Here is a 19,335-nt window from a genome sequence, read left to right on the forward strand (position 1 = left end):
AAGGATGCCACATCCCATTAGTAAAGATCCCTGATGGAGTGTAAAGCTCAATTAGAAAAGCCATAATCAACACTCTTACAGCCTATATTTAGCTGCTCTTCGGCATTTTGATAAAATGGAGAGCACATAATCAAGTCTGGACAAGGGCGGAAAAATCCTTCTGACTGCATGCGAGAGCTCAGGCAGGAGCCCAGTGACAGCTCCATCACTCCCAGTCCGCGGACAGATGGGGAAATGTGAGAACAGTCGCCAGGGCCAGGTTCCCTGCCACCAGCCCTGGGGACAGCCGCAGGGCACAAGCTGGTTGTGCCAGGCAGGGTGCAAGCCCAGCTGACTGCTTCAGCATCTCCCACCCGAGCCACAGCCCATGACACTCAGGGGACAGGGGTGCTGCTTCCCCAGGCTTTTATTGAAAGCAAACAGGCTAACAAAAAAAGCCACTGTGACAAAAAAAGGCTAAAGAGGGAGAGGGGCAGCAGAGCGGGGCGTCAGCTGCTCCATACCTTGCTTGCCTGCTCCAGAGCTGTGGCTTGGTGGCAGCCATACATCCTGATATGTGAGGCCATTTCCAAGCTCCGAGGGGGACAACCCATGTCCCAAAGAGCTCACAGCCCCAAAAGGCAAATAAGGATTCAAAAAAAGAAGATGGAGAAGCCAAACAGCTGCTCCTCCTCCTGCAGGACCACATGGCATTTTGCAGGTAATTGTGGGTGGCTCTTCTACACCTTCAGTCAATTAGTTCACTAAATCTGCCGAGCAGAGGAAGCAGAGAAAGCTGAAGTTTGGGGAAGAACAGCTAAATGAGGTACTGAGATTAGCCCGGGACTGATGGAGGATGGCAGGGACACGGGCCAGGAGAGCCCAGTTATTGCAAAGGGACACCACTCCCAGATTTTCCCAGCCGGCGGCTGCTCCTGCCTGTAACACGCTGCTCAGCCTGCTCCTCCAAGGAGGTGTAACTTAGCAACCTGACCTTAAAAACTCAGCAAAGGTTTCAGCTGGATTCAGGAAAATGAGAGATGCTACAAGCCAGGAGGAGCAATTAGCCACCACAACCCTGTCTTGGACTGGGGCAAGGGCAGACGCGCCTCTGCTTGGGGAGGAGGGTGAAGGCAGCGTGTACCTCCTCTGCAGCCTGAACCACACAGCCTCTTTCCACAAGCAATGGCTGCAAAATTGAAAAAAATAAACGGAACACCCACATCCATTCCCTGAAACAGCTTGCAGAGACCCAGCTCAGTGTAAGGTGACAGGCACAGGGGGACAACATGTATCCTGAAGAGCTCACAGCCCCAAAAGGCAAGCAAGGATTTTTAAAAAAAAAAAGGTGGAGAAGCCAGGGCAGGAGGAGGTTTCCCAGCGGTGCTCAGCTCCATGGTGCAGGGTTCATCTTTTACAGCCATCCCCATGGTGCCTCACCCCACTTTCTGTCCATGCCCAGGGGAGAGGCGGAGCCCGCTCCTGCGGGAAGCAGCTGGGAGCAGAGCTGGATCACGGACACCCCACCAGCCCGGGCTGCGGGCTCTGGCCAGCCCAGCTCTCAGAGCCCAAAGCAAGGCACGGCTGTGCCTCCGGCACCCCAGGAGTACCGGGCGCGAGCTCTACTGCAGGGAGGCTGCGTGCCATGGGGAAGAGGAGGTGAGCAGCGATGTGTGCGATGTTCTTGTTCATCTCCGTCTGGACTGCAGCAGGAGACAAGACAACATCTACCTGCAGCTGGTTTCTGCAGAGGGGCTTCACAGGAAAAGGAAGCAGCAGGAGGAGAGGTGAAGCAGAGGAAGCTGTTTCTGGACAGAATCGCAAGGAGACAGCGGCAGCATCCTCCAGGACACAAGTCAGTGTGGCCCAAAGCAGCGGCAGGGCCCCGGGAAGGCAGGGAGTGAAGTCTAAGGGGATGGCACAGTGGTGGGGAAGCCTAGAGAAGGAGTCTGAGAGGAAGCAATACAACTGGGTAAAATACAGGGTGGCCTTGAAAACCAAAGCCCAAGAATTTAGGAAGAGCATAGCCTTCACAGGGCATCTGCACGTGTTCAAATCCCCATAGTTTGCTCTGGAAACCTTATCAACTGTTAGCAAACCCGTGAGTCACCGGTACTTTTCCAGTGACCCTGTGAATTGCAACACCAGAGAAAATCACTGAGAAATCTTCCCTTCACATTCAGAAAAACACCCAAACAGAAAATCTTCTTTTCTTGCTGCCCAGTATACATATATACTATCCAGCAGCCAACGCAGAAGCCGCAGACCCGCACCAGTTCTCATCTCACGGGCAGTGAGCGGTGACAATCTGCCACTTCAGTGCAGCAGGATCCCCCCATTGCGCAGAGCCCTGTTTTTAGCAGGAGAGAGGAGCAGCCAACACCACCGAGGGAGGCAACCATTTTAACAGAGACGCCTGAGCATCGCTGCACGGGACAGCGGAGCCCGGTGCACGGTCCTCCCCACACCCTGCACAGCCGCCAGGCAGCTCCTCTCCATCACCTACTGCTGCCATGTCCTCCCCTGTTCCCAAGAGCATCCCTGGAGCACAAGAAGCTCGGACAGTCCTAGTCCTGCACTGGGGACCACACAACCACACTCGGTTACTTTTTAACCACTTGGGACCAGAGAGGAGGCAGCAGCAACCCCTGCTGCTGCCTGCACAGAGCACAGCCGGTATCCCCCGAGCAGGAGCAGTTCAGCCATGCAACATCTCTCTCTTCGCAATTCAAGACAAGCCTGCACAAAACTGTCTTCATGCTGTTAAAAGGTAACAGGGGCTGAAGAGCAGAGGATGATAGCTGAAAACAGAGCACCTTTTATCTGGCTGTGAAACAGTTTCAAAGCAAAACAAAAACCAAAACAGCATTCAGCTTGCAAGTTCAGAAAAGAGGGAAAAAAAAAACCCCAAACCATGTGAAGCTATAAAAATACCTTGCCAAGCTCAGCTGTGAGCTGGTAAATACCATGATTTCCACCAGCTGGTTTGCAAAAGCTTCCTCTCCTGCTATCTCTCCGGCTTGAAGTGCATCTCTCCAGCAGGGGCCATTGCCCAAGCACCGAACAGAACACCGCCTGGGATCCGGGGAATAATTGCTCCTGTCCCTGCAAAACTGCATTTCAATTAGGACGGATGAGACAGGCTTCAGGGGCCGCCGGGAGGTGCAGGAGAGGAGCTCACACACCCCACGTGCTGGGAAACACGGGGAGGGCTTCAGCAAAACATTTCAGAAGAGCTACTTGGGGGAGAAGCATTCAACACCCATTCCCCCTACAAGTCCAGCCGGGCGTCAAGACCCAGCCCTGCTCCCAGCCCCCATCCTGCTGGGCTAGGGGCCAGTTACCAAATTTCCCAGAAAAAGGCCAGCAGCTGCCGGCTGAGCCCTGAGCACTCCAGTGTGCGACAGCCAGCGTCACACCCAGTGACTGCCAACCCTACCGACAGCCTCTCGCCCACCGGGCATTTACTCAGTGCTAAAGACCTACTGCCGCTCTGCGGCACTCAGCCCCGGCACCACCGACACCATCCCGTCAGTCCAAGCCGGTCAACAGGCAGAGCCAGCCCCGGCCAGCAGCCTCACACACTGCTTCGGGAAACAGGTAAAAAAATACTAACATTTCACATCAACAGTTCTGAACCCAAGCACCGTGGCTGTGTTTTATAGCAACGCTTCCATTTCAACATTTACTTAAATGTAATTGTTAAAAAGGGAAAAGGAAATACTTTGGGGCCAGACACTGCTGTTCACTTATTCAAAGTACGTTGGTTTCTTCATTAAAAGAACCTTTTTTCTGGCTCCACTGCAGGCAGCGAACCAAATCCCCAGCTAGCGGGGAGCTCTCCCCAGTGCCCCCCAGGGCGCTCGCCAGCAGTCACCTACCCCAGCGCACAGACACACTCTGTCCCTACGATGCCACAAGACCACCCCCTCCACGTCCCGCAGGGGAGAGGAACCCCAGGCACCCTCTTGCCCACCTGCTACGCCGACCCGCACACCATTAACAGGGGCGAAGCTGGCACTGGGCGCTCGGGAGGGTTCTGGCGGAGATGCCCAGACCTGCTGGAGTTGCGCCTCCTCAACAAAAACAAAGTCCAAAGACAGAAAGTCCCCGCGGCAGTGAAAGAAGCAGAAACATTTATGGAGTGTGAACATTTATCCTGCTCACAGAGTTCTCTCTGATAAATGGGGAAAGAGGGCAGACGAAGGTGAATGCGTGAATCCCGGCAGGACTGCGGAGCAGGCGAGCATCCTCCCGGTAGCTCCAGAGCGTGATCTGCATCCTCAAAGACCAGTGTCACGAACGCCCCAGGGTCTCCATGCCCGTAGCCAGGCTCTGCCGTCCAGGCACCTGCGAAGCCGAGAGGATGGCCTCAAGGCATTTGGGATGCTCCGCAGGGAACACAAAAGGTTCATGGACCACACTCCAAAAGAAAGAGGGTTGAGGCTGCACTTCCCACCTTATTAAGAAGGGTATTTTAGGTGAATTAGGAAGCTCACCTAAAGATCTTGCACACTGAAACTCAGCTCAAGCAGGATGCAACCCCCGGGGACACACCAGTGACTCACAAACGTGGCCAGCCCCGAGGCAGGTGAGGGACAGCAAAGTGTGTTTGGGACACAGCCCCTGTGCAACGGGCACATTAAGTCAGAGGACAAACCGGCCCAGAGAAGAACAATGCAGTTCCTTGCTTTAAATGACAAACCTTCCAGTTCCACACCGTTATTAACCATATACTGATGCTTAAAGGTGGGGGAAGGCAGAAGTGAGAAGGGGTTACGTGACCTGCCAAAGGTTGGGACAGAGTAAAAACCTCCCACTTCCCAAGTTCACAAGACACTGAACCAGAGACGTTGTGCCCTGGCTCACGCTTTTCTTTTGCGATGATTACTCATCTCCTGTTTGCCCTTGAAAAATTTCAGACACAAAAGCTAATGAAGTGCAAGTAACACGGAAGACAAGCATCCTGGCTCAAATTTTAAAAGGTTGGCTAACTTGCAAGATAAATACGTAACTGCCTCCTTTACATTTGCAAACATGTTTCAGAGAGAACACAAAGGGCGTCCAGCGTGATGTCCAGCACCGCAGCCACCTCCAGCACCCACTGCCCTCCTCTCGCCGACCCTGCACCGGCACAAAATCACTAAGGCAGGGACCGGAGCCACGATGCTCATCCACTGCTGCCCCCCCAGCACAGCACAGCCCCTCCCAGGGATGCCCACCGGCTGCACGGCCAAACTCCTGATCCTGTTCCCAGTCTCATGATGCAGGGCTGGTCTCCCCTGTTGCTTCAAAATCCGAGTCACACGACGGAGGAGACAAAAAGCTGCTGAAATCATCTTGGAAAGGACACTGCTGCTCCTGACAAACACAGGGAGATGCTTCAGGCATGAACTCTACGTGCTCCAGCACAGAAAGCAAAAAGACACTCGAGACATCTGTCGGGGCTGCTGGGTTTGTTTTAAATCCTGTAATTTCTGCAGCATGACCAAGTTTGCCAGCACTTGAGGCTAACAATGGCAAAGCTGCCTTATCTCTGACTACTAACCCTTGGCAAAAATAATTGTTTCATACGTTTCGGTCAAAAAATATATTTATAATCATAGGCTTGGACACCATATTGTTTTAAACCCTCCTGGGCACCACCTTTCATCCCAAGCCTTAGGCTGGTTTTCATTTTCCTCTGAAGCACCGGAACATCAGTAGCACGAGAGGCAGGTCACCACCACGGCCAGATGGACAACAAGCCCGTTCAACAAGACAGATTTTTATGCTTCCAATGTGTCACAGTAACATCCCTAAAAGAAAAATGGCTTTCGATGAAGGAGTAATCGATGCTGCAAGGAGCTGGGAGCAGGGCTTTCAGCAAGGGCAGGATCCCCCGCAACAGCTGCTCGCAGCGGGCGCCCGCCTCTGCCCTCCCAGGCTGGGGGGGGGTTAATGGGTTTTATCCGTCTTGTGAGGGAAAGAGCGAGGAGCAAACAGCCCCAAAATACCAGAAAGGAAGCCCATCCCCTGGTCTTCGCAGCAGGGCGTTGATCAGCTGGCAGGCTCAGAAGAGCAGCCCCGGCTGTGGGAGCGCGGAGGCCAGGCAGGAGCAGGCAGGTACGGGTTTCCTTCGCGGCAGGCTCAGGTCTCGGTCCCAGCCAGCCCCAGGACCTCGCTGCACAACGTCACCAGCACGGAGGGCAAGAAGCTGCCCCGCAGGGCTGGGCTGCAGGTCCGTCCCGTGGGATGCAAGGGAAACAAAGGCCAAAAGCATCCTGTTTCTAAGCAAGAGCGCAGGCACAGCTTTAGCTGCCAGGCTGTCTGTGAGCAATTTCAGCTCAGCACCCGCAGAGGAGGGCAGGGACTGATTCTGCCAGAGGAAGCCCATACGCTGCCCCTCAGGAGAAGAAACAGCCCCTAAAATCCTCAGTTTGAATAAGCTCCTGCTTTCCCTACCTCTCTCTGGAAAAGATGAACATTAAAAGCCAGCACAGCTGCTTGCTTCAGGGTCTCACAACGCACATGCACCGGGGGGATGAATCAACACACACCGGCTGAAACCCACTTCTCCAGTGCCTCTTCTCCCTGCAGCGATCAGCCCTGCAGCCCCGCGCCGGGGCTCCGCTCCCCTTTCCTCCCCTGCACAGCCACCGGTACCTAATCAAACAGCACCACAAGGGGTTAATACCACTGTTAGTGTGAATGGCTTTTATGCTTCAGTCACAGGATGTATTTTCTCCATGCGTTCCCCGATAATATTCTGCTACCAGCTGCCAGGCAGCCTGTGCAGGAGCAGGCTGCAGCCATCCGCACCAGAGAGCGCGGGAGGATGAAATCCCAAGCAGTCCGGCCCAGCCAACAACAGACTGGGAATTTCCTCAGCAGCAAGCCTTCCTGAGATAAAAACGGCCTTTGTTCCTCGTGAATATAAATGTGATACAGTTTTTATGCCTCTGGAAAGTCATCAAGGTGGTAGGAATAAATAATCCATGAGTTTCTATTGCTCCAAGTGGCCACCCCTTGCAACCTCGGGGATGCCAGCTGTGGGTGTATCTCTGGAGACTTCTATAACATGCACCAGGACAAAGTCTTTCCATTATCTAAATTTTAGCTATTTGTTCTTTAAAGCAACAGAAAAATGCACTGAAGCTTCCCAGTTTTTCACAAACATGGATTTGCCACCAAAGGAGGATGTTACAGAGGTGGTCACCTGAGTTCTGTGCACAAGGCAGGCAGCAGCGGGCCCGGAGCAGCCGGTCGGCACAAATGCCAGCTCCGGTGGCTTCCAAGCACCAAACACCCATGGAAGCACATGGGTGCTTCGGGCAGCGCTGCTCGCACCCAGGAGGTTGCCTCAGGTGGGGGGCGAGGGTCAGGGCTCTGCTCTGCTCCCCCCACGCCAAAGTGGCTGCCATAGCCAGCTAACCAGAAGGAGCTGCTTATTCCTGCCTGCATTCTTTCCCATGAAAAAATGCAAACTAAAAATATCTCGCATAAATTTGTATAATTGCCAACTATTCCTACAGGAGAAAACACAGAATTTTGAAAAAAAATTAACTTTTTAATTATTAAAGAAAGTATTCTGGTCTTCCCATTTGAAATGTTCTAAACAGAAGTCTCCTTTTTTCCTTTCCTCTTTGAAATGGTTTCTTCCTGGGTCCAGAAAAAGTCTCTTTTGTCAACCCAACGCCCCTCTCCTTCCTCTCCAGCTCTTTTGTAGCCCCATCTCAGCTCCCCTCCTGCAGGAGCAGCCCTCTCCTCCTGGGTGGCTGTTCCCACAGCAAGGGGTCTGGAGGAGATAACCCACTCAAACTTCCCCGGAGGAGGGTGCCGGGCTGGGCACATCGCTGGTCTGACTCCCATTTCCCACCCTCACATGGGGGCCAGGTCAGGGCTGGTCACTTCTAGGAGGTCCTTCAACATCCAAGGACAGGGGCTGTTTGCAGGACAGGTCCTCCCCTGCTCAGCCTCCTGCACCAGAGTGCTGAGCATGCCAGTGGGGCGATGGATAGATGATACTCTGTGCCCAGACCCCTCCAAATCACAATGGCATCTCCTCCCTGCTCCCCAGGGCTCTGCCCACTGCCCCCACAGGCACCCACGGGCTCCGACACCGCCATCCTCACAGGCTCCCCACCTGCCATTCAGCTCAACATCTCCTCGAGGCACGCAAGTGCACAAAGCCCCTTCCCTTCACCTCCAAGGCAAGCGACGCCGGTGCAGTCAGGTATCTTGACAGCTGTTAGCAGGCAGCCAACACCCCCATAGCTCCCCTGCGCCTCGCAGGGCCCCCCTCAAAACCCACTCCCAGCTGGAGAGCAGCATTTGCTCCATAGGCGGAGCAAGAAAAGCCCCCTGCACCACACAAGCCAGGAGCTGGGCTGCTTCGCGTTCCCCACGCACCCCGGGGGCTGCCCTGCACAGGCAGGAGCAGCCTGAGAAGGGCAAACAGGGACAACCTCCATTCAGAAATCTTCCCCTTGCCAGCCACCACTTTTATTAGAAGCTGTTAAAATTCACATCCGCTGTCTGAAATCACTTCCTTCCCCTTCTCCGTGCGCAAGTCCCGGTGTGTATTGCCGGTGCTTCTGTTTCCTACCTGCACACCCACCCAGCTGTGACTCAGTGCCAAAACAGTGGGTGAATTAGGAATCAAACAGTCTTTCTAGCAACCGTGACTCACAGGCCACGGCTTTCTGCTGAGGGAGAAGTTTTCTGTAGTCATGCTACATATGTAATTCCCCTTAATACCAGTATAACTTCCCCTTCCTCCTACTACCCCATCCAACTACCATTCCAAAATAAAGGATGACTATCTATTTTTTTTCTGCCTAATCCAGGCAGAGATTAGCTTCAGCTTGTGCAGAAAATAGTCAGCTCCCAACCTCATCTCGTGTCCCAAAGATTAGCTTTAAAAGGAGGCCAAAAGCTAGGCATGAAGGCAGAATACCGGGTGCAAGCCACATCACTTGGCTTTAGATACAACATGGCCCCAAAACCCAAAAAGGTGACACCAAGAGCTCAGGCATGCTTTTCCAGCCTGTCAGATCCAGAAAGCTTGAATTTCCCAGCCAGCTCCAAGGCCCACATGTGCCCGTGCTTTCATGGGAGAGATCTTAAACACTACTCTACCTACAGCCACAAGAGCAGGCTTTTGAGGAGCAGCAAGAGGCAGCGCGGACCAGAGAAGCAAGGCACACCTGGCTCCGTCCACGCCGCTTCCCCCTGTTAACGTGCTGGTGCCCAGCACCACGACAGTGCGAGAGAGGAGGGAGCCAGCAGCCCACTCTGAAACCAGGAGCGCTGTGGAGCTGTGGCCAGGTTACTGGGTGCTGGAACTGGAAAGGCACCCCGGCATCCCCCAGTGCACAGAAACCTCCATGGAGAACCAGGATGTGTCAGGTTCTGGTGGAGAGGTCCCTTGCAAGGACAGGTTTGATAGGAAGAGAGATTTCTTGTCCATGCTGCTCCCCAGCCCCTTCCTGCTAGATCACAACCACAGTGATGGGAGAGCAAAGCTAAAAAGCCTCTTTAGGTTTAATATGCAAAGCCCAGGCAGCTCAATCAAGCAACAAAAGCTAAATGCCATTTCCTCCCATGACAGTGCCACTCTGCTCACAAAACAGAACCGTTTACGTCTGACTGCTTGTCATCTTTGTGAGACACCAGGGATACAGCACTCGCACAGCCTGGGGAAAAGCTGACACAGAGGAGAGGGGAGGAAGATGTGGTCCTTGAACCTCGCTGCGCACCACCAGCACGGAGGGTGAAGTAGGCAGCTGCAAAATGCAAGAGCTGGAAGGCATCGGTCACCCCAACAGCCACAACCACGCAGGGCCACGATGCCAGACGAGGTGGGAAAGAGCAGTGGCAGCACTCCCGATTTTAAACAAGCTTCACTCAACCACACACAAGCTGCACTTGAGGACAGCCATCCATCCAGATATGCAATGCGAGAGCACCCTGTGACCCGCCATCGAGCTCCCCAACCAAGCACCTCTCCATCCGAAAAAGGCTGAAGTTTTCAGCTCCAACTCCTAAAGCTTTCTCCTGTTCTTGCACAGCCATGCAAACAGCAAAGTTGTAAAGATGCTGAGTGTTTGCTGCCTGCTACAGTTAACAGGATTAATGGGTGCTCAGCACTTCTGCAAAGCAGGACACGGTCTGAGTCACTAACACTGGATTTAGGACTCTATTTCCAGCTCAGCCTGGTTAGGCACCGGCACAGAGCACTTCCACGCAGTAGTCATGGACATAATTTTTTTTTTTTTTTTATTAGGTTACAATAACCTGTTGCAGCAAAAATGCGAATCCATGCACCCACACACATTTTCCTGCTGGCCTCCCAGCACGCAAGGAAAGTGTCAGAGCTGGGAAGTTTGAAATACAAGTGCCACCAACACCTTATTGACTAATTTCAGGTGGAAACTCCTCACTTAACCCAAAACACTTCCAAGATCCTTACTTATTTTCTTTTAAAATGCAGGTATCTTTTCATATCGACGTGTCATTCGGAAACAGAAAGGTTTTGTTCAAAAGATGTCAAAAACAAAGGGGAAAAAGTCAGTCCAACTATCAGCCATGTATGGGAGATCCTCAGTGCCCCCTAGAGATGCCTCTTTGGGGGAGTTTTACCATGTGTTAAAAGCCTCTCACCCAGCTCACGCTGCAGGATACAGCACTTGGGAAAAATGGTCCACGCACATTTGCAAGACCAAATGCTGCAGGTGGGTGCACAAGACACGCCCGAGCATCCATCGAGGCTGGCAGACAGGCAGAGGCTCCCCTGGAGCTCCAGGCACTGCCCCGCCGCTCTGCACACCCCAACTGGCTGCTTGCTATGTCCTACCAGCTCTCACTCCTACATGCGTTTAAAACAGCCAGCATGGACTAAAAACTCCCGGATTGGGACTCGGAAGGAGTGGGCTCAATCCCCAGCACCATGTCCCGTGCAATATTGGGCAACCAGTCCCTCCCACTGTAAGAGAAGATCAGGTTCGTGACCACCTGCGGAACCTGAACATCTACAAGTCTATGCAACCTGATGAGATGCATCCCAGAGTAGCTGCCAAGCCACTCTCCACCATATTTGAAAAGTCATGGCGGTCAGGTGAAGTCCCTGGTGACTGGAAAAAGGGAAACATTGCACCCATTTTTAAAAAGGGTGGAAAGGAGGACCCTGGGAACCAACCTGTCAGCCTCACCTCTGTGCCTGGGAAGATCACGGAACAGATCCTCCTAGAAGGCAAATGGAGGACAGGGAGGTGATTCGAGACAGCCAGCATGGCTTCACTAAGGGCAAGTCTTGCCTGACCAACCTAATGGCCTTCTATGATGGAGTGACTACATCAGTGGACAAGGGAAGAGTTACAGATGTCGTCTATCTGGACTTCTGTAAGGCCTTTGGCACAGTCCCCCACAACATTCTTCTCTCTAAACTGGAGAGAAATGGATTTGATGAGTGGACTGTCCAGTGGATGAGGAATTGGTTGGATTGTCACATCCAGAGGGTGGTGGTCAATGGCTCAATGTCCAGATGGAGACTGGTGATGAGTGGTGTCCCTCAGGGGTCTGTATTGGGACCAGTACTGTTTAATATTTTCATCAATAACATGGACAGTGGGATTGAGTGCACCCTTGGCGAGTTTGCAGATGACACCAAGCTGAGTGGTGCAGTCGACACGCCTGAGGGACGGGATGCCATCCAAGGGACCTGGACAAGCTCAAGAAGTGGGCCCACGTGAACCTCATGAGATTCAACAAGGCCAAGTGCAAGGTCCTGCATCTGGGTCGGGGCAACCCCCGGTATCAGCACAGGCTGGGGGATGAAGGGATGGAGAGCAGCCCTGCCGAGGATTTGGGGGTACTGGTGGACGAAAAGGTGGACATGAGCCGGCAATGTGCGCTCACAGCCCAGGCGGCCAACCACATCCTGGGATGGAACACCTCTCCTATGAAGAAAGGTTGAGAGAGTTGGGGTTCTTCAGCCTGGAGAAGAGAAGGCTTCAGGGAGACCTTACTGCAGCCCTTCAGTACTTAAAGGGGGCTTCGAAGAAAGATGGGGCCAGACTTTTTAGCAGGGCCTGTTGCGACAGGACAAGGCGTGATGGTTTTAAACTAAAAGAGGGGACATTCAGACTAGATTTAAGGAAGAAATTTGTTACGATGAGGGTGGTGAAACCCTGGCACAGGTTGCCCAGAGAGGTGGTCGATGCCCCATCCCTGGGAACATTCCAGGTCAGGTCGGACGGGGCTCTGAGCAACCTGATCTGGTTGAAGATGTCCCTGCCCACGGCAGGGGCTTGGACGAGATGAGCTTTAAAGGTCCCTTCCCACCCAAAGCATTCTATGATTCTAACACAGTGCCACTGCAATACACCCCAGGATGATGCACAAGGCAGTCATGCTCCAGTGGTGGGGACCCTTGCAAGGCTGTGCTGTAAGCCAGAGGCAGAAGACCTGCTGCCATTTTTCTCTCTCTCATGCTGTGTGCAGCTAACACAGGACTTGTTCCTTCAGTGCAGTTTTCCAGTTCCTCCTCTTCCCCATCACAACCGCGTGCTTGAACATAGATGCGCTGCCAGAGCTGAAGAGATATTTTTACACACCCAAAAACAACTAAGCACAATCCTGCCAGGAAAACACTGCCCACTACCCCTCCCCACTCACCCACCTCAAAGCCCATCAAACTACAAAGCACGGAACATGGATCAGGATATCAGTGTGGAAAACACCCCCAAAGCAGAGGAGGTAACAGCTCCCTGGGCAGCTCCTCGGTCCAGCCTCCCAAGAGGCCCAGGATGGGCTCCGACCCCATCGGAGCAGCAGGAACACCCGGACCCACCTCTGCTCCCCCTGCAAGTGCAAAGGTGGAGCATCACCCGAAGCACCATTCCTTCAGCTGGAGATTATTTAATGACATGGGCAAAACAGGCTGGGCAAGTTAGAATTTCTATGCAATTTAATTCTTAAATAATTTAATTCATTGCTAATTAACACCAACTTCCAGTCACTGATTCAGGTATTGAGAAAAAAGGCACGGAAACCCTAAAGCAAACACCCTGCCTGTCCACTCCCCAGTTCAGCACAAGCCAAGCACCTCTCCTCCCCATTTCCCAAGCTCAGCTTCCCTGGGTTTCGCCACGGATCACACCAGTGCCCCCCACCTCGCCCCAAGCCAGGGGAAAGCTCCTCTCCTGGAGCCCACCGAGGACGTAGGCTCTTCATCCCTTCAGTTTTCAGGGGTCTTCAGTTCTTTCAGTTCTGCTGCCTCCAAGGCCTAAGGTCCCCCTGAGAGGGGGACACGAGATCTAAAACCAGGCACAAATCTCTCCTCCCTCTTCCCCCATCCTGAAGATCTTTTCCAGAACCAGGTCAGCTATCTCCAGGTAAGCATGTCAAAGCCCCTCTGCAGGGACCACAGAGGAGGTGAGAGGTGACAGCTATCAAAGAGGGAATGTGTCGTCAGCCTCCTGAAGCCAGGTGAGCAGATCTAGCCAAAAAACAGTACTGGGCCAAGAGACAAAGCCACTAAATCAAACAGCCTCCAAGTTTGTGCCTAGAGGACAAAATGCTTCCCGAAAGCCACCCCTGGAAAGTATTTGGGATTTTTAATGAAATGCCATTTGTTACTGCTGCAAGTCACAGCTCCCACAAAAAAACTGGCATTCTTGAGGGGTTTCTGCTTGCCAGCATTGCATTCAGGCCAAGATCAACTCCAAGAGTCTCCTTGAGAAATTCTCCAAAAACAGTTAACTCCATCAGATGATGCCGGATCCTCGTCCTCCCAGAACAAGCACCCAGGACCTCAGTCCAGGACTCTGCCAAGCTAGCTCGCTGCTAAGCAGCCTTGGCTGAAACCAGCAGCCTGGAAAGGTGCCAGCCTGCTTCCGAAAACTTCAGCTTGCCCTGGAGCCTCCCCCGGCACACACAGCGGAGCAAGGCCATTTTCTCAGCCCAGTTACAAGATAATAACCTTCTCCATTTTCTGATCCACTTTCAAAAGCTGCAGGGACCCAAAGTTAGTTGTCCAGCCCTTTCAGTTTAAAAATAGCTGACTAAATAGATGAGCTATTTTGTGTAACCTGTCTTTTCCTTTCATTACTCCTCTGTGCCAGAAGCAGACCCTCTCTACCCATCCTGCCAACACACAGAGAGCTGGGCACGAGCACCTCAAGGCTGGCACCATAAGATAACACGAAGGACAAAACCCCCGAACCTCAGCAAGCACCCCCAGCCCCTCCTGTCTTCTGCCCATAGGCACCTGCATCCAGTGCTGCAGCCTCCGAGCTGCAAAGAAATCAACCCTGCGATGATCCAGGCCTTCATCATCCTGCACAAAGCGGTACAGCTCCAAAACCAGTCAAGTTGAGCGTTTGGTTCATCCATCAATGCTTCTACTAGATTGAAAAAAGTTACTGCAAATAAATCACTTACGCACTTCCCTGAGATCAGCTCTGGCTGGTATGTTTATGCTCAATCACTACACCAGTACAAGCTCCATGCTGGTGACACTCTGATCTCCAGCTTGTCACACCTGGAGCCTCTCAACCCCCAGCAATCTGACTGTCCAATCGATTTAATAACACAGGGCAACCACACCACAGCAGGGCATCTGTCCTCCTGCTGAGCACAGCTGGCAAGCGTCAGGTCGGAAAAGCCTCCAGCTCCCACAACAGTGAAGGTGTAAAAGACAATATAGCTGCGTGCCACAGGTCACGGCAGAGCAGGAGGGCATGGGGCACATCAGAGGCTGAAGAGCTCCTGCAAGCATCGTGTTTGGCCAATAGCACCTGAACATGGGGAGAGATAATGCTATTGCTGGGCTCCTCTTCCGTGCACAAGTTTGAGCCCACAAATTCCCAAATCCAGCAGATTTACTCAACCCACCTCGTACGCACTGCTTTATCTGGAGGCGTAGTTTAAAAATGCAGGCGTATTACTTAAGACCATAACTACACACCTGCTAATATCTGTTAGGTCCTATGAGAATGCGTGGGACCACTATATTTAGAATTTAATAACTCCAGTTAGTGCATCCTCTTTACTGCAGACCTGCCCATGTTTGTTTGCTGTGGTCCCAGGGGACTACACGGCTTTGGCAAGCGCAGTGTGAGCCCGGCTGCCCTGAGCCATGCAAAGGCCAGGGCAGGGCTCCAGTGGGCTCCGTTAGACATCACACTGCTGAGCCTGGGATGCAGGATCTCTGGCACCTCCTTGCACATGGAAATGTGGGGTCTGAGCATCTTATTTCCTCGTTTAATTTGCCCACGTTAGCACAAAGAAATGAAATAAAAGTTGTTCATCAGGGCTAGAAAAAGCACTGTCTAGAGAAAGGACAGGGTCAGACAGGGCAGCAGATGCCTTTCGTTTGCTTTCGGATCCCAGCCATGAAGCGTTCAGCTTTCTGGATGCCAACAGCCAGTTCAGCTTGGGTCAGGGGTCTCAACTGGGGTTTCTCAATGTACAGACACTGGAGGGGAAAAAACAGGCAAAATCTCAAGTAGCTTGGGTGAAAAGCGACACTGATTTGAAAAGCATCCCATGCTTCAATCAACACTTATTTTTACTTCCATAATCAACTGCGTGCAATCAAGGGAATGGGCTCAGCGTCTGCAGGTGCACTCGAGCCCTGCCGCTGGGCGAGTCGGGGGCACCAGGAACACTGTCTGCATGGTCAGAGCCAGCCCAGAGGAGCTGCCCTGGAGTAGCTGCATGGCACAGGGGGCAAAACACGTCAAGGAGCAGGGAGAGCATGGCTCCCGGCATCTTGAGCTGGAAGACACTGGACCATCCGGGCACATGGAGAAACTTCTGCTTGGGGGAACCATATCCACCAGCCCCACACAGAGCAGAGCTTTGACAAGGCAGCAGCCCTGACGGCCGTGACTGACGCACGGCGAGCCACACTCCTGCGCGAGGGAAGCACTCAAACATGTCCATACCCAGCATTCCCCCAGAAAATTTGGCACATGAGCTACACACCAGAAATGCCACTTTGTAGCTAATGCCCCAGAGTTAGGAAGGCACCATGATATTTCCCCTTACATGGGAAACCACCCACCTACCCGCAAAACACAAGGTCCAAGACTGTAGCACCCTCTGCACGAGGGATCAATAGGGTGCAGAGCCCCGGGAGCACCTTCTCGTCTCCCTGATGCCAGGGAGAGGCTGAGACATGGCATACGCTCGCTCTCCACACCAGTGGCACCCAGCTGCACACCAGTAAACCCCAAGGATGTGCCGCGCTCTGCAGCAGCCAAAGAACCCACCTTCCTCACACCCAGCTCCGGTGGGTGTGCACCAGCACAGCAAAAAATACCAAGAAAGAGCAGAACAAAGCTCAGCCACAAATGTTTCTGTGTTTCTGGAGAAACCGTGCCGTGCTTTGAGCGAGCAGGGAAAAGGCGACCATCTCCTGTAACCACAGTGAAGAGGGGAGACAGCAACACCACGTTCACATCTCACCATCTCAGCAGCAACGCAGAGAGCAGCAGGAGGGACCCAAGCAACAGACCTCCAACTTCTTTTTGATCCGCACAGATACTTTAATAACCTTTACAGAGTACGAGATGCTCAACAACCAGGGAAGAAGCTGAGTGGATATCTTGGTGCTATTTTTCCCCCTGTGTGTCCCCACATAGAGCCACCACCTCCAGAGGCGGGGAGGCACCGTGTGCAGGTCAGTGGGAGGATTTGTGGACACACACTGCTCAGGCTGGTAACCCTCCCCCTCACCATGAGCCCTCACAGAGGGGAAAAGCCCAGAGCAGCATCAAGTGCTGCCATGTCCTACAAGCTGCTCGTAATATCCAAGGAGAGATAAGCCACCCAGACACAGAGCAATTTTCTTAATTGCAATAACTGCCTTTACATTGCAAAACAAGGATGCATGCACCCTACAGCTGGGGCTGCCCTTGCTGCCTCCCGCCGACGGGCGCACCCCAATGGCAGCATGCTCCCAGGGCGCTTCCAGTCAGCCCAATGCCACCCCTCCCGTCCCCAGCACGTTCCCCTTATCAATCCACACCCCAAAAGATGACGAACCGTGTGTCCGTCTGCCCAGAGGAGCCCCCTCGCCGTTGCATCCTGTCCCCAAGCACAACTGAGACACACAGCTCCTCCCTTCCCCGGCTGCTGCGTACCAGGAGGCTCCATCAGCACCACGTACACACGGGCTTTCAACTCCACCTGTGAAGCCACTTCTTGCTGCCTGTGCAGTCGGGGATTTTGCACGCGGCAGCGCCAGGGGCAGAGGGAGAGAAGGGCAGCTGTGGTACAACCACCTCACTACCATAACAAGGAGACAGCGCAGGGGCACAACACAGAAAGCAGAAGACAGAGGCAAGCAGGTACACGTGCACCCAGTCACCCAGCAGACGTCCGAGATGCACTGCCGACACCTGGGACGTGCCCTGGGCAGGGAGACAGACGCCGGGGTGCGGAGCCTGCCGGAGATGTCCCACAGCAATGAGCCGCTCCTCTCAGGAGCCCCAGACAGGACGGAGGTGATGCTTCCAGAGCTCTTGGCTTGCTCCCAGCTCCCTCCCCAGCCCCAGGAGAGGTAAAGGGAAAGCAAAGCACCAAGGACTGCATCTCCCACCCCGCAGCCCCCTGGGCACACACGGAGGCACCAGGACAGAAGGGCCACTGCCACCCCGTACCTGCACTCCGTGACACTACAGCAACAGCTCCCACTCCGCCGGCCCCGCCGCCCGGAGCGCAGCTCCGTCCTCGACTTCCTCAGGCTGAAGTACTCCGTCAGCTTCCCGAACGAAGCCATGGCCCCCGCAGCGTCTGAGCGCGAGCCCGCCTGCGTCCCTGGGCGCCGGTCCCACCGCACGCTCATGCATGCTACACCCTGGCTGCGCTCGCTACCCCGCGCGCTCCGTCAGCTCACGGGACCGGGAAGGGAGCGCTGCGAGTCAGAGAGAGAAAGACAGCACAAGACAGGAGGAGTTTAGCCAGGAATTACTTGTTGGACAGTCCACCGCACGGTCCATGGCGATCCCTCAAATTTCGAGGGTAGGAAGCTGTGCCTCCCCGAGCCAACTGCAGGCGCCAGGCTGCACAAGAGCAGCTGGCATCTGCATGCTTATTTAGTGCGATGCTGCAGAGCCGAATTAAGGGGGGGGAGGGGGAAATAATAATGCCCGCTGGAAAGGATCCCTCAGTAGTGATGGAAAAGGTCTGTGAGCCCCCACGGCGAGTGGCCACCTGGCAGGTGAGGGAGCTGGCCCAGGATGGCTGTGGTGGCCCTCGGCCGGGCAAAGGGATGCTGTCTGGATCAGAAGGTGACGAGAAACCCCAAGAAATCAGCTGTTTGGATGAATTTCCAAAGGGTCTGTTCTTACGGCATACGGAGACCAGCACAATAGGTGGAGAGGATACACACTTGCTCTTCTCGTGGCTATTCAGAGTTCACCAGTTTTCCTCCCTCCCTGTTTTCCAAAGCAGAAGGCACTCCTGAGCTTCCAGCAGCACCTACCTAACACGATTTTCCAGCCTGTCACCAAACACCTGAGCGCAAGGAGAGGGACAGACATTTAAAGCAAGCAAGTCTGATCCAGTTAGAGGTCACCTGCGGGCTCTGCTCCCCAAGCTCCAGCACAAAGTCTTTCTACAGCAGGCAGCAGATAAAGGGATGCTGTGAACCTGAAGGGAAATCCTACCGCCAAACCTCCCCTAGCCAGGAGCACTTGTCTCTGCATCTTCAGTGCGTGACGCCAGCTAGGCAGAGGAAAAACAAGGGCTTCGAAAAAAAAAAAGCCAAATTAAGTCAGTGAAGCGCGTCCAGGGGAAGGGGTGTCTGACAGCAACTCACAGCCATGCCAAGAGACCCTCAAGGAAACAGCAAAGAAAACCGGCGTTAACTCAACTGCCAGACCAGCAAGCTACCTTCCCATCCTCTTGATCCCTCCGTTATGGATGCCATGTTAAAAAATAAACAAAAACCCATTCATTGCTATTTCCCTGCTTACAGCCATCCACTGCAAGCAGCCTGCTCGCAACGAGGGACGACTATCCGCTGCCGAAAACCTGCTGTGTGCCTTGCCGAGCCCCGCTTCCCTCCTCCCTTATTTTCTTCCTTTTTCTCTAGGCTCTGGTTCAGCTTCCCGCTCCGAATTAAACGCCTGAAGCAGCCGGGTACGCCCCGCAGAGCACAAGCCCAACAGCCCACGGTCACCCGGGGGCCACCCGCCCCCGCCGGCTGCTTGTGACTCTCAGAGCGACCGTCACCGTCCCTGCCCGCCGTTCTTTGGGGGGGCTTTTAATCTGTTTGAACCGTCTCTGCTCCCTGCCTCCCCACTCCGGGCGCTGACATTCATCCCAGCAAAACAGAGCGAACCAGCGCAAACCTGCACACAA

General features: G+C 53.7%; 1 protein-coding gene across 1 annotated transcript in view; it reads right to left on the minus strand.

The window, feature by feature from the left end:
* The window catches only part of LOC142089018 (ankyrin repeat and fibronectin type-III domain-containing protein 1-like), a 202,575-nt gene extending 184,760 nt beyond the window's left edge, over positions 1–17,815 (minus strand). The window contains exon 1 of the mRNA XM_075164898.1: positions 17,631–17,815. Coding sequence (XP_075020999.1) covers positions 17,631–17,815 — 185 coding nt within the window. The remainder of the gene's footprint in view (positions 1–17,630) is intronic.
* Positions 17,816–19,335: the final 1,520 nt, after the last annotated feature.

The sequence above is a fragment of the Calonectris borealis genome, chromosome 16 (assembly GCF_964195595.1).
Source record: "Calonectris borealis chromosome 16, bCalBor7.hap1.2, whole genome shotgun sequence".
Lineage (NCBI taxonomy): Eukaryota > Metazoa > Chordata > Aves > Procellariiformes > Procellariidae > Calonectris > Calonectris borealis.